General features: G+C 46.5%; 1 protein-coding gene across 1 annotated transcript in view; it reads right to left on the reverse strand.

The window, feature by feature from the left end:
• CELF6 (CUGBP Elav-like family member 6) overlaps positions 1-15,355 on the reverse strand; it is a 515,009-nt gene that overhangs the window by 134,644 nt on the left and 365,010 nt on the right. Inside the window, exon 3 of the mRNA XM_078685027.1 lies at positions 1,808-1,856. Within this exon, the coding sequence (XP_078541153.1) occupies positions 1,808-1,856 (49 nt within the window). The remainder of the gene's footprint in view (positions 1-1,807; positions 1,857-15,355) is intronic.

Genomic DNA, 15,355 nt, shown 5'->3' on the forward strand with positions numbered 1-15,355 from the left:
AATTAAACAAAGCAAAAACAAAAGTTGTTCGCCTAGTGGGCCCCAAAAAAGATCAAGTATAAATGGACGGCGAACGGGGTAACGGTGGAAGAGCAACGATCATACAAATACCTTGGAATTACAATCGCGCAAGGATTAAAACACAAGGAGCATAAAGCAGTAATAAAAGCTAAAGCGCAATCACTAATTTTTGCATATCGATTATTAAAAGCAAAACTGGATTGTCCAAATTACAATCACCTTTTAAAGGTTATGGCTGCCCAAAATTTGCCCACCTTGTCTTATGGCCTAGTAACTTGGTGTGGCAAGGAGGCTGATCTATTAAACGACATGCAGACAAAGATCTACAAGGCCGTTTTCAATCTGCCAAAATCTGCCTCCCCTTCGCAGGGGAAAGGCCCTCCGATCCTTCGGGATTTGGTTCAACCGTATAAGGCCTTCCGCTCCCTCCGTTCTGACCATCAACACCTATTGCAGGTTTCGAGGGTAAGGAAGGCAAGAACTGGTGGTAGAAGGTTTTCTATAAACGTGGCCACTCTGTGGAACTCTCTCCCTTTTTATTTGCGCTCGGAACCGAGCTTTTTACGTTTCCGTAAACTTTTAAAAACTTATTTGTTTCCTGCCTAAATTTTTTTGGGCCTAGTAGGGTGACGCTATCTCTCTGGATGAGCGCGGGGATGCCCAAGGGTAACCAGGCGCTATACAAAATTCATTAATAATAATAATAATAATAAGTACGGCTTGAATTTGGACTGCAAAACCAGAAATTCCGGAGCATGAGCGGCTTCGTGAAGCTCTGCCACAAATTTCGCTCAGCTGACCCGGAGACCATGGATTGTCTGTGCTGGGAAGAAATTAAACAACAGGCGGACAGTGAAACTCCGAGCACCTGGGGAAGGCACTTGAAAACCTGTTTGACAGAGCTCGATTTAGAAACAGTATGGAAAACCAGGGCAGACAAAGCAGGTTTAAGTAGATCAGCCAATGAGGCAGCCGAAAGGAAATCTTTCTTGCAGGATAAAATTACAATCTCTAAACGTCGGCATGGGTGGACCATCATCACCTCCTATAAATCACTCAAACCACAAGCATATTTATCATCTCACTTCAGCGGGCACTTAAAAAGATCCTATATAGACCACCGGATGGGATAGCATGTTTCAAAAGATCTATTACCCTCCTGGAAACATAACCATCAAACAGAGCAATGCCGTCTTTGCGGATATAAATCGGAATCCTTATCCCACTTTCTTTGTGCATGTCCAGCAGTAATGTCCAGAGGCGATGGTATTTGAAGTCTATCTTCAATTAACTGAAAATTCGAACATGCAGACAGGCTGTAATAGGTTGGCTGGGAGGCTCCTCCATAATTCTGGCCTGCCGGGGAATAAAATTCCTGGCAGCGGTAAGAAAATGCTTAGGGCAAGTTGAGCAGGAGGAACATTGAGGAGGAAGGTCACCAAGGCCAGCCTATTTTGGGACTCTCATGGAAAATACAAACTGAACCTAAAGAAGATTAAGACCCCATAGAGATGGCAGGAGCCGGCCTTGATCCAAATTTTAACTATTGTATTTATAACATTTTTGGATGCCGAGCTGTAAAATGAATGGGTAATTTTTCAATGTTGCTTGACATTAATTGTTTCTATATAGTTATTTTTATCATGTGAAGATTGTAATTATTTTAATTAATTATACAATAAACTTTTTGACTTTGATTGCAGAGAAAGTCAATGACACCCCAACCATATGTGGAAGCTGATGTATAGGGAGCCTGATCACATTAGAGAAATAAGCCCAGACTTACCTCCTCTGCCCTCACTGTCGGCTGGCTTGACCTGGATGGGGCGGTTCATCTGCAGAGAAAAGTGGAGAGACGTAAGTAAAGGGCTCAAGAGAACATCTGAATCTCACAAGTATCTCAGTAGAACAGATTATATTTTGTTCAATTGTCTACTTTTCTGTTAATCCCACACAAGTGATACCACCATTTTCAGACTACCACCAGCTTAAATCCAGGGATAGAGCCTTAGATCTAGATGTGGAAAACGAGGATAAAGTGAAGGTAGGAACAGCAGCCGGTTTTCCCTGGCATAAAATGTTCTGCATCTTACAGAAATGTTCTTATGCCATGGCTTAGATATACTAAATAGGTCTTTTTTGAACAGGCATCCCTCCAGCGAAGGACTTATACTTACCATTAGGGAGTTGGGCCATGTATACAAGGTCAACCGTGGAAGGAATCTTGAGCAGAGAATAATGTGAACTGATGTGATGTATTAGGTCAGTTCACAAAATATAAAATCGCAGGGGGTAGCAGAACTACCTGTCTAATTCACTTTTATTAGGCAGGTTGAAATCTGTCTCTGGCCTCCATCACAGAGATGGAGGCCTGCAGGGTACAGCAGACTACCATCCCTATGACTGCATTTAAAAGAGGATCACCTTTTTATTTTTAAAGGCAAACTGTATTCCTTTAAGGAACTGGTTATTTTTGTGTTAAATTTTCTGTTTTAGAATGCTACAGTTGGATATGGGCAGTGGTTCTCCTCTAGTCCTCTGCCTACTCCCCCCGAATCTGCCAACACGAATTCCAAAGGGGAAGGGATCCATTGCGGGGGCCCTTGCATTGCCAATCAGTCACCCCCTCAAGTCGGCGGTCGGTAAATTATGTATAGTTTGCAATCACAATTGGGCTCCTAAGTCATTGATACATTCCTTTCCGAATCGGAAATAGGAGGAGGATGCCTCCTTTATGCCCGTTCCGATTTGCGATTCAGATACAATCACAAAAGTCCTTTTCTTCTAAGAGGACTTTTAATCATAGAGCCCTTGTGTGGTCGCAAACCCTGTGATTTTGCGAATCACAGGATTTGCAGTTGCAAAAGGGCTTTGTACATCAGGCTCATAGTTGCTATCTCTGTGGGATACAGGAACCACAACCGCAACTATAGAATTGCTACTGTGAACCTGTAATGAACACTGTGGGTACTACTGATACAAACAGGAGTAACATACATCTCTTGTAAGTATTGACCCTGTATGCACCTGTTTGACTCCTTTGCAATACTTTCTGAATTCCATTGGTGTCATTTATGCATGTTAGAGGACAAACATTTATGCTTTTGTTCCAAACACTGCGTATCAAGAGCTAGTCTTCTTGGCAACAGATTATATGTCTTCATTGTTCATTGGAACAGTCTACTACCTCAGGAAACAATACCAGATGCCAGATTGTAACTGGGAATCCAGTAGTGCTCCAGAAAATAATTTAAAAGGAAGGGGAAAAACAGAGCCCTGAAAAACCTTCCAACTTACCAGGCCAAGCAAGAAGATGAAGACCAACCAGGTGAAACTGGAGGAGGCAGAGAATGCAGAGTCCAGTGAGCGAGCAATCTAGCAGAAACAATTACGACACAACTGGACTCAAATGGACCCCCACTTTATGGTGTCAAACAGAAAGCGATGACATTTAGGAGTGGTTCGGCCATCTTGGATTAGGAACGATTTCGACATAAATTTGATAAAATATTATTCAAAATACATTAGAGTACTCAATACATCAATGTAGTATAGATAAAAATCTGTAAAAAAATATGTGTGAACAGGTGCATGAAAAATTATAAATATTATGATTTTCTTGCATGCAGCATATGAAATACGCTTTCATGCAAGAACAGAAAATACCCAGAATTCCCCATACAGCGTCAGATGGAGCCACATGCACAGAGAATAGAAAATGGCCTCCTCAAGGACGCCGCTGAGTCCCCAAAGCCGGGTTGAGACATGCATGACATGAGGTGGCAGAACCCGAAGACCCAATGCAGGCTGAGGAAGCCGACACCCAAGGGCAGTTAATATTATTAGATTTAATTAAAAGTTGAGTTTAATAAAGTGAAATACATAGTCATTTTTAATAAAAGTTTAAAAAAGTAATTTCTTTTTGAATAAGTTACCTATTACTTTTTAAATGAATAACATATTTACTGCATTTCTTTATGAATTTTGCCTAATTCCATAGACTCAGGGAGACAAAATAATTTAATTATATTAACATTATTTCAAGCTGGTATGTTATGTTGGTAAATTAAGTCCCTGCCCCCATTGTTTTTGGTGGGATTGTGCTGCAATTCCTTACATGAGTGGGCATATGTCGTGCTAGACTTCCTCCAAGGCTGGTCTGGAGTATATTTTCTGCTGTTGTGTCACCTTTAGGGCAGCAATAACTTTAGAAGTGTGGTTTGTGAACAGCAATCGTCTTGTTCTTTTGTGGGTGGGAATTTGTATTGGTGAGTCCCTCCCTAAACTGCTACTTATCCCTCCCTAAACCCCTCCTTACTCCTCTCTAAACCCCTCCTTATCCCTCCCTAAACCCCTCCCTATTTAATAGAAATTTAATTTCCCATAACTCCCTCCCAAATTTAGTACTAAGTAGTAAACTTACATATCCAGAAATCTCCCTACAAAAAATATAGGGGAAGTGGAGCGGAGATTTTCACCTGTCAGTTTTTTAACTGTGCCCAAGCTGCACCAGGACACACCCATGGACCCTTCACCTGCCACTCCTGCAAGTACGACTCCATCAATACCCACACCAAGTCCACAAACACCAAACAAAGATCCGACACCAACCACCTGAAATGCATCCTTCTCAACACCCGCTCGGTTCACAAACACGCCATCGACCTTTGGAACCTACTCGACACCATTTCCCCGGACATCGCCTTCCTAACAGAAACCTGGATGAATACCTCATCAGCTCCAGACATCGCCATAGCCATCCCGGACGGCTACAAGATCATCCGTAAGGACCGCACCAAGCAAACAGGAGGAGGAATCGCCATTGTCCATAAGAACACTATCCGCGTCTCAACCAGCTCAGAGGACAACCTCGCTATTGCCGAACACCTCCACTTCCAGATCCACACCGACCCCAAGGCCACACTCAGAGGCACCCTCCTCTACAGACCCCCAGGACCCCGTACACAATTCAGCGAAGACATCACTGACTTAATCACCCCACACGCCCTCCCCTCAGAAGAATACATTCTACGGGGAGACCTCAATTTCCATCTGGAAAAGAACAACGACAGGAACACTACCACCCTCCTGGACAATCTCGCCACCCTCGGACTCAAACAACTTGTTAACACCCCCACCCACTACGCAGGACACACACTCGACCCTATCTTCACCTCCAGCAAGCATATCTCCTTCACTCACACCACAGCCCTCCACTGGACGGACCACAGTTGCATCCACTTCATTTACAATAAGACCACGACCCACAACCACCCTCAACCAACTCTGCGAAGAAATTGGAACAAAATCACAATCGACCAGATCTCCACATCACTTCTTCAAAAACCCCCTGCCAATTCGACGAACCCTAACCAAGCCGCCATCAACCTCACACAATGGCTAACCCAAACCGCCGACAAACTAGCACCCTTGAAAAAACATCAAATCAAGCAAGGAATCAAGAGCGCCCCCTGGGTCAATGATGACCTTAAGAAATCCAAGAAACTCTGTCGCTCCCTTGAAAAAAATTGGAAAAAAGACCCAAACACTATCACCCAAGCCACCTTCAAAAACGCCACCCGCAAACACCACCAACTAATCCGGACAGCCAAGAAATCAGCACTCAAAGGCCGACTGGACAACAACGCCCACAACAGCAAGGAACTTTTCAACATCATCAAAGAATTCACCAACCCCACCGCCAGCTCCAACGACATCACCCCCTCTCAAGTCCTCTGCGACTCCCTCGCCTCATTCTTCCATGACAAAATCGCCGACATTCATAACAGCTTCGACAACCAACCCGTAAACCAGTCCCTCTCACCTCCGAACCTGTACCTCCTCCGAATAACCTTCTCAACTGGAACCCAATCACCACAGAAGACACCATTCGCCTAATGAACTCCATCTACTCAGGATCCCCTACAGACCCATGCCCCCATCACATCTTCAACAAAGCAGACTCCATTATCGCAACCCATCTCCGAGACGTCATCAACTGTTCCCTCAACTCCGGCACATTCCCAGAAAAATGGAAACACGCCGAACTCAGTGCCCTTCTGAAGAAACCCACAGCTGACCCCACCGAACTCAAAAACTACCGCCCCATTTCACTCCTCCCATTCCCTGCCAAAGTCATTGAGAAAGCCGTCAACAATCAGCTCGCCGCCTTCCTCGAAACCAACAAATCACTCGACTCCTCACAATCTGGCTTTCGAGCCAAATACAGCACCGAGACCGCCCTCATCGCAGCAACAGACGACATCCGAACTCTTCTGGACAACGCAGACACAGTCGCCCTCATCCTCCTCGACCTCTCCGCAGCCTTCGACACAGTCTGTCATAGCACCCTAATACAACGCCTCAGCAACAACGGAATTCAAGGAAAAGCATTGGACTGGATCATCTCGTTCCTCGCTGGAAGAACTCAGAGAGTCCGCCTCCCCCTTTTAAGTCAAAGGCCACCGAAGTCATCTGCGGCGTCCCACAAGGATCTTCTCTCAGCCCTACCCTCTTCAATGTCTACCTGAGCCCCCTTGCAACCATCGCACATCAACACAACCTCAACATTATCTCCTACGCTGATGATACTCAACTGATCCTCTCACTCACCAAAGACCCAATCACCGCCAAAACCAACCTACATGAAGGGATGAAAGAAGTAGCCGAGTGGATGAAGCACAGCCGTCTGAAACTAAACTCGGAAAAAACGGAAGTCCTCATCTTAGGTGCATCCCCTTCCGCCTGGGATGACTCTTGGTGGCCAACGGCCCTAGGAAAAGCCCCCATACCGACGGACCACGCGCGGAACCTGGGCGTCATCCTGGACTCCTCTCTCTCGATGACCAGACAAGTCAGCGCCGTCACATCGTCGTGCTTCAACATCTTACGCATGCTCAAAAAAACATTTCGCTGGATCCCCACCGAAACAAGAAAAACGGTCACCCACGCACTGGTTACAAGCCGTCTGGACTACGGAAACACCCTTTACGCCGGCACCACCGCAAAATTGCTGAAAAAACTCCAACGCATTCAAAACGCCTCAGCCAGACTCATACTTGACATCCCCCGCACAGACCACATTTCCGGTCACCTGAAAGACCTTCACTGGCTCCCCGTCAACAAAAGGATAACGTTCCGTCTCCTCACGCACGCACACAAAGCCCTCTACGAACTTGGACCTGACGGCACAGACTCCCTATGCCTGAACGAGCCATGAACGAGCGTCTAACCGCCCACTCAGGTCAATCTCGGTGCTGCTCTCTCATAGCATGGGAGCAGCATCTGGATTGAATGGGGAGTCTGTCCCAGGGACTGCCAGGAGCAGCAGGAGAGCAGAGGAGCACTGAGGAGCGACGTGGCCGGCAGCATCCGGTACATTTAATTTTTTTTATTAATACTTCAATCCCCCCCCCCCCCCCCCCCCCCCGCCACTGCCTCTGGCCTGTCGTCTGACACTGCATATTGTAACAGTGCAACAATGTCTCAACTGGGGATCATTTAACTAGGGCAGTTAAATGAGTAGGATGCATCATAAAAACCGGGAGAAAGGAGACCATAACAGGAGAATTGAGGTAAAGCCATTGTTATTGTAGGTAGTTATAACAGCACTACTATACAATTAAAATCTATGGTGACCATAACACACAAGTGGGCACTGGGCCTGCTAGTGACAAGTGACGGCGCAGTGACACAAGGTGGAAAAATAACAGCGTGCACGGCGATAAAGTATAGCAAAATGAGGTCAATAAGAAACAATTATATAGAGTAGGTGGATGTAAATTGGGTAAAGTCAATTGACCACTACAGCCCCAAAGTTCTGTGCTGGGTAGTCGACGGTGTTTCAACCTGATTGATTTCTGGTCATCATCAGGACATATGGACACTTATTTTCAACAATAGTGCTGTATAGGGAGAAAAGGAGAGAAGGGGGAGAGGTGTAAGCGGATAAGTAGCCAATAGGAAGGAAGGTAAAATAAGTCCCAGAGTATGTGTAGTTACCTGAGGACCGCAGGAAAACAATTTAATTGGGGCGGCCAAGGGTCTAACTGTTGAAGAGAGATAGTCTTCAGAGTATTACGAGAAATAAAGCAAGTAATGGCAGCGCGGAAATCAATGACAGAACAACTGTGGGGAGGAGGAAAGGCATGTAAGAGGGGTAATGGTGTGCTTAGGACGACAGTAACTGAGGCAGGCAAGGAGGGGGAGAGGGGATTATCTCGGAGACTGGAGAGGGGAGGGCAGGAGGAAGGAGTTCTGGTGTGATCCAGGAGGTATCTGAGTACAGGGTCTGGTCTGGCCAATCTATGGGAAGATAACGGTATAAGCGTCAGGCACGTTCGGTGCTGAAATGCAGGACAGTGTCCAAATTGCAGCAAAGGTGGCCGGATAGCACCAGTGCTACCTGTGAGAGGCCGTGGACAGAACTGGAATCAATCCGAGGTGGTGAACACGCGGGCGTGTGTAAGCCTGTCACAAGCGAGCCGATGAGTCGGGTGGGGGGAGGTAGCAATCCTGTCAATTACGGTGCGGAGGACGAGTCAAGTGTCAGTAGCCGGTGCATGGAGTTAGGTGTCAATATATGGCCGGGGATTGGAGTGCCTGATTATACATAGAAAAAATTGTAGTAAAAAGGCTACAGCGGGCGCGAGGCGGAATCCTGGGTACCCCTGGGGGACTAGGCGATATCTAATTGAAAGAAACACCAAAAGTAGGGTGTTCGTGGCGGCAGTGCAGCAGAAATAGAGAAAACACAGCATATCAAATATTGACAGAGGAGCCAAATTATTAAAGGAAAAGAGAACTTAAATACTATTTAAATAACTAGTCTGTATAGAATAAGGTAGGTAAATTCAGCTAAGTTACTGTACTCAACAAGGCAATGAAACATGGAGTGTATCAGAAAAGTTAGGCAATTTAGAGCATGACTGGTTTACTCTGGAGTACACGCGTACAAATGCATGACAACAGTGAATTGTGTAAACATTTAGGTAAATTAGACAAAAAGAATTAAACACAAAAGCAATATGAAACAAGTTAAACAAGGTAGTTGACGTATGGTTCATGGCAAGTATGCAGATAGCAAAGAGACCTGGAAAATTGTTTAAGGCAGAAATTCTCTGTTTAACAAATTACGGTTATACTTTGTGTGACGTCAGCATTATTACATATAGGTATATTGAGCTATCAGGGACACAAAGGATAGGCAGCAAAGGAATCCAGTAGGATAACTGTCAAAACATCAACCAGCAATATGTTTAATGGACAGTCAGAGTGAGGATGGTATCATGGTTACGCAAGCATAACACATGTGTGTATGTAGCCCCATGGAGGTCAGAAGTAGACAAAAAGGCAGGAAGGGGACCAAATGGAAGGGTCAGAAGAGTTAAGGTCCAGTGAGGACCGTGTTGCATTCGTCTAGGGAGTTTAGTCCATTGTTGGCAGAGTCACAACGGGCTATCTAGTGCCATTCGCATTTGTTCTGTAGAAGTTGTAAATTTCCACCACGGATAGGGAGTACTGGGCGGTCATTACTTGCCATGTGAGATCTGTTTCAGAATGTTTTTTTTTCGTTGAAGTGTCCGACCAGAGTGGTGCTGTATCAACGTTACATGTTGTGCGGCTTTGGTGCTGTAAAATCTGCTGTTTCACCATCTGAGTTGTCTGGCCGATGTATAGTAGGTTGCAGGGGCAACATATTGCGTAGATGATGTTCGTGGTTCGGCAGTTAGAGAAGTGTCTGAGGTGATCAGTATGGCCTGCGGCGACAAATTCCTTGGTATTGGAAGTCAGGTTGCATGCTAGGCAGGTTTGGCACTTGAAGTGGTCGATGATAGGTGGGAGACCCCACATGGAGGTCACTAATTGTGTACCCGTTTCCGTTTCGGGCCATGTAATGGCAACAGTTTGGCTGCAATATTGGTGCCTCTCTTGTAGGAGAAGAGAGGAGGTTCCTTGAAGGAGGGATGAGACCGCAGTATACTCCAGTTTTTTTACCACCTTACTGACCTTATTATTGGAAGGACAGTGGGTAGATTCTCTGTTATCTTTGCCTCGACACAGGGGCGGCTCTAGGCTCATGGCGGCCCTGGGTAGGGAGCGTAGGTAGGGGGCCTCGGAAGAGGGGGTCCGAGCGGGGCGGAGCGCGGAGGCCAGTGATGGGGGGGGAGGGGGGGGGGATCAGGGTGTTTGGAAGTGGAACAGAGCCGGAGGCCGCCACGCAAATATGTATCCATCCTCAGAGGATTATTATATTACTGTAATATATTGGCGTGGTGGCCCCTGGGGTTTGGTGGCCCTGTGCAGGTGCACAGCTTGCACATGCCTAAGGCCGCCCCTGCTCGACACTGCACATTGGCAGCAGTTGCGACTGGTGGGAAGGGCCTGTTGAGCACGCCACCATCCCCCGCATGCCTCTCGCGGTACTTCATGCTGGATCCCCTGTCTTATTTCACTCTTCCTCCACTCATAAGAATCTATCGAAATAATTACAAACGCAACAGATGCATGATAACGTTTTTACTTTTGGTTTGCTTTTTGTTTTCCTACCAGTTTGTTTCCCCTCCCTGCAAACCTGAATATTTCTGATAAAATGTGCTTGCGCTGTGAAGTGCTGTTTGCGAATATCCACTACATTTAGAATGTGGGGTGAACCCCACCTTTGCATATGATTTATATTATCACTCCTACGGCATACCATTTGACACACCCTCTTGTTTAAATTAGACAAAGAAAAAATGTGTATCTAATGTGCATGATTGAGTACATCACCCACATGCACGTAAAAATGAACACCTTTGTGAATGAGGAAAATTATGCTTTTTCTCAAGCGTAATACTGATTTACACCTGGATAAATAAATCATTTATGAATTGGGCTCTCGTACCTTAAACTGGAAATTTAAAGAGCATGACGCCCCAGCAGCAAACTGTGAACAGTATTAGATGTAATTGTTTTTTGTTTATTGTAGGTTGCGTTTGTAAAAGCCTCGCATAAAAAGTACAGCTATAACATTAAACAATTAGACTACAATCTGTTCAAAGGAAACATTACAAGTCACAGATACCTCTGAAGTGTGCCATTTCTCAGAACAGTTCAGCCATAACAAAAGCAATCCTGTTAAAAATCACTTTCATTTAAAATCTCCGAGCTTCTGAACTAATTGGCAACGACGTAAAGTTAAACTTATGTAACCAGACAAACATTGCTGTTAGTAGCTGTCTGACCGAATTCTACGCATGAGAAGAAGCACTTTACACTTTATAGGTAGGCCTCAGGCTCCTATTACACAGATGTCGTTCAAGCCGCCAAAGGGATCAGTTAATACAAATGTACTTGTATTGCTAGCCTCTGGTGTGCAATGATGAACAGAAACCTTATGTAAGCCCAATGTAAACGCAAATACACCCAGATCTAAGCATCTTGACTTGGCCCCCTCGCTTGCATGACCCCCAAGGGGGTCCCAAGCTGAGACAGAAACCTTACGAAGAGCCAAATGCAGACACAAATACAGCCACTCCTGGCATCTTTCCTTGCCCCTCCTACTGGTATAACCAACCTAACTCCTGTCCCCAGACTCCCAAGCCTGAGATAGAAACCTTACGCAGAGCCCAATGTAGGCACAAATACAGCCACTCCTGGCATCTTTCCTTGCCCCTCCTACTGGTATAACCAACCTAACTCCTGTCCCCAGACTCCCAAGCCTGAGATAGAAACCTTACGCCGAGCCATATGTACACACAAATCCTACCACACTCTAGCAGCTTACCTTGGACCCCTTATCCCATAACCCCACCGGGTTCCAAAGCTGAGTCAGAGACCTAACAAAGAGCTAATTGCAGACACAAATCCTGCCAGCTCCTGGCATCTTTCCTTGGCCTGCTCACTTGGCCCGCTGGGCGAGAATACCAGTTAATGACCCCTCAGCGAGGCCTTTAGTAGTACAAACGGAGGTCTGGGTGAGGTTACTAAGGTAGAGAGGAGGAGCAGGGTTACCTCTGGAATGTAAAAGAGAGGATGAGAAACTGGATATGTTTAAGGTGCACAATGGAGGTGCCTTGTTAATAAAAGAGAAATATGGTGCAGACCTGTTTCTCTAGGAGGCGGAGGTTATAGGGTATCAAACCACATGTGTTAAGGCCCACAGTAGAAAGATAAGGAAGGTGAACATGTAAATATACCCCTCCCAAGAAAAGGTGTCAGTAGACATCTCTACTACCTTGAAAAAACACACGAATATTACCACTTGTAAGAGTTTCCACCGTAAGTTATGAAAACTGCTATAAAAATAGGAGCAGTCAAGGAAGGAGGTAATCTTATGGTAAACCACCCAACACTATAACTAGAGTCATCCAACCTCTGGGGGAAAAACACAAACAGAACACAATCAGATGTCAGGACCAATTGGACGTGGTGAGGAATACTTCTTGGATCAGAGCAGCAAAAGAGTAGAGCGGTTGGTTCATTGTTGTGGGAGCGTCCTACACAGCCACTAACGGGACACAAGGGCTGTGTCTTGCCCGCTGTACCAGGGACTAACAGGGAATGCAATAGCCTTGTTATGCTTCCCATTCCCTAGGTACGCAAGGCCTTATTTCATAGCCAAAGGCATTTTGGGAGGTAATACAAAACTCAGCATATACTGGTATTGCCAGTTGTGCTATTACCTTCATATTCCCAGTTCCGCTCCTTAGAATGAGGGACAACGCAGTAATACTGTGTGTTTTCCCCCACTCTAGACTGTAGTATTAATCAACAAATCAGGTTTCTAGGAGAGTCGACTACTCACCCGTAAGAGTCTCAAGGCGCTGGGTGGGGTGGATTTGCGGTTCAGTTGAAGAGCCAGATCTTGCGGCCCGTCCTCAATTGAGGTAACAGGGATATAGAGGCAGGGAGTACCAATGAGATAGGAGAAGGCTCTTCTTCCAGCCGTGGTCTTGCAGAACCGTGGGATGGTGGCCAGGGAAAGTTGGGCAGAGCGAAGATGTCTGACTCAAAATGCGTGAATTTCTCCAGGTTTCATCTGGCCAAATTACTACTTTTAATCCCAATTTTAGCTTAAACTCATGTTTCTGTCTAAATCATGATTACCGTCCCATTTAGAATCAGAGCCTGAATATTTTTTTCTTAGGTATTGTTAGATCTGGGGGTCTTTAGTTGGCAGAGGTAGGTACCAATGACCAAATAGGGACCCTTGCTTCTAGTCAGGGTAAGGGGGATACACTATATTTTATAATTTATAAAGCGCCTGGTGACCCGAGGGCATCCCCGCGCTATAGAGTTGTGAGATCCAGGAGAGGGAGACCGGGGGGACTATATGGGAAAAAGGAAGGTTTTAAGTTTTTTACGGAAGAGGTGGAGACAGGGTTCAAGACGCAGATTGCGAGGGAGTGCGTTCCATTTTAAGGAGGCATTGACCGAGAAGCGGCGGCCACCAGTGCGCGACTTCTTGAATTTAGGAACTATGGCCAGATGTTCGCTGTCAGAGCGAAGGTTTCTGGAGGCTTTATAGGGGATGACCATGTCTTTAAGGGCGGCAGGGCCAGCTCCGTTGATAAGTTTATGCGCGGTGCACAGGGCCTTGAACTCTACTCGCTGGCGCACAGGAAGCCAGTGCAGAGCTTTGAGGGCCGGTTTAGTCGAGGCTCTGGGAGGGAGGTTCAAAATGAGCCTCGCCGCAGCGTTTTGTGCACGTTGGAGCTTGGCCAGGGTGAATTCAGGAGCTCCGAGGTACGCGGCGTTACCATAGTCAAGCCGAGCTAATATAAGCCCTTGAACCAGAAGTTTCCTGGATAGGGGGGGAGGAGCGGGAGAATCTTACGAATTGACCGCAGGTGGCCAAAGCATGTTCCAGCGGTCTTGGCTGCCTGGGTCTTCATGGAGAGGTCCTGCTCCAGCCAGAATCCTAGTGTTTTAATTTCTTTATTAGGCGTGGGGATATTACCGAAGGCATCCGGCCAAACTGATGGAGGGATGGAAGACCATTTGTTGCCTAGAAGCATGATTTCGGTTTTTGCACCGTTCAGCTTCAGGGAAGATTCGCACATCCAGGTGTGGATATCCTGCAAACAATTCAGTAGATTGTCTGGGTGCTTGTCAAGGTGCGAAAGAGAAACGACAAGTTGCGTGTCGTCAGCATAGTTTACTATTTTTATCCCATAAGGGGTCACAACATCTTCCAAGGGGGCCATGTAAACATTAAACAGGGTGGGACTAAGCGAAGACCCCTGGGGCACTCCACGTGTAAGAGGGAAGGGGTCTGAGCGAGAGTTGCCGTCCCACACCTGAAATGAACGACCGGAAAGGAAGGAGTCGATCCAAGCATATGCAGTTCCCACAATTCCTGCCCTGGCCAGGCGATGAAGGAGGACACGGTGATCCACCGTATCAAAGGCGGCACTGAGGTCCAGGAGGATCACTGCCACTGATCCTCCTGAATCCAGGATGCATCTTGCCTCCTCGATGACGGAGAGGAGGGCAGTGTCCGTGCCCTGGCCCGGCCGGAATCCGGTTTGAGACTGACGCAGGATTTTGTTAGTCTCAAGGAATTGGGAAAGATGCACGTTAGCTAATTTCTCAGCCATCTTGCTGATACAGGGAAGGAGCGAAATGGGTCTGTAATTGGCCATGTCGTCCGGGTTCAATTGAGGCTTTTTCAACAGGGCCTTGACGACAGCGCTCTTCCAGTTGGGAGGGACTGAGCCATGGGAAAGAGAGGTGTTAATGAGATCCCTGATGGTGGGGGCTATGCTGGGCGACACAGTTTTTAAGAGTCTGACAGGGGCCGGGTCAAGGGGGGATCCGCTTTTCATTTTGGCCATCGTGGCGGTGACCTCAATGAGGGAGACTGCTCTGAAGGAGGTCAACCGCGGGCTGTTAGTGCAGGCGACTGTATCAGCCTGGTTGAGCGGGCTGATCGAGGGGAGGGAATCCAATATCCGCGAAATTTTGGAATCGAAGTAAGTGGCTAGGTCCTTGCTTCTATCCGGGGGAGGGGGGAGAGCAGCGGATGCTGTAGGGATGTTAAGTAATTCCTTGACTATCAGGTAAGATTCTTTAGCAGAATTAGTCGCATTTTTTATTCTCTTATCATAGAATGTGGCCTTAGCTAGTTTTATAGCTGATTTGTATCGTCTTACCGAGCTATTGTAGGTGTCCTTATTACTATGGAGCCAGTCTTTTCTCCACTGTCTCTCAGCCTTTTTGCACTCTTTGCGGAGGTCTCGGAGTTCAGCGGTGTACCATAGGGCATGGCCCTTTATCCTATTTTTGATCTCACGATTTTTTAGAGGAATGATACTGTCAAGGGAAGAGGAGATCCAATCTCTGAATTGGG

Source organism: Lissotriton helveticus, chromosome 3_2, assembly GCF_964261635.1.
Source record: "Lissotriton helveticus chromosome 3_2, aLisHel1.1, whole genome shotgun sequence".
NCBI classification, from domain to species: Eukaryota; Metazoa; Chordata; class Amphibia; order Caudata; family Salamandridae; genus Lissotriton; species Lissotriton helveticus.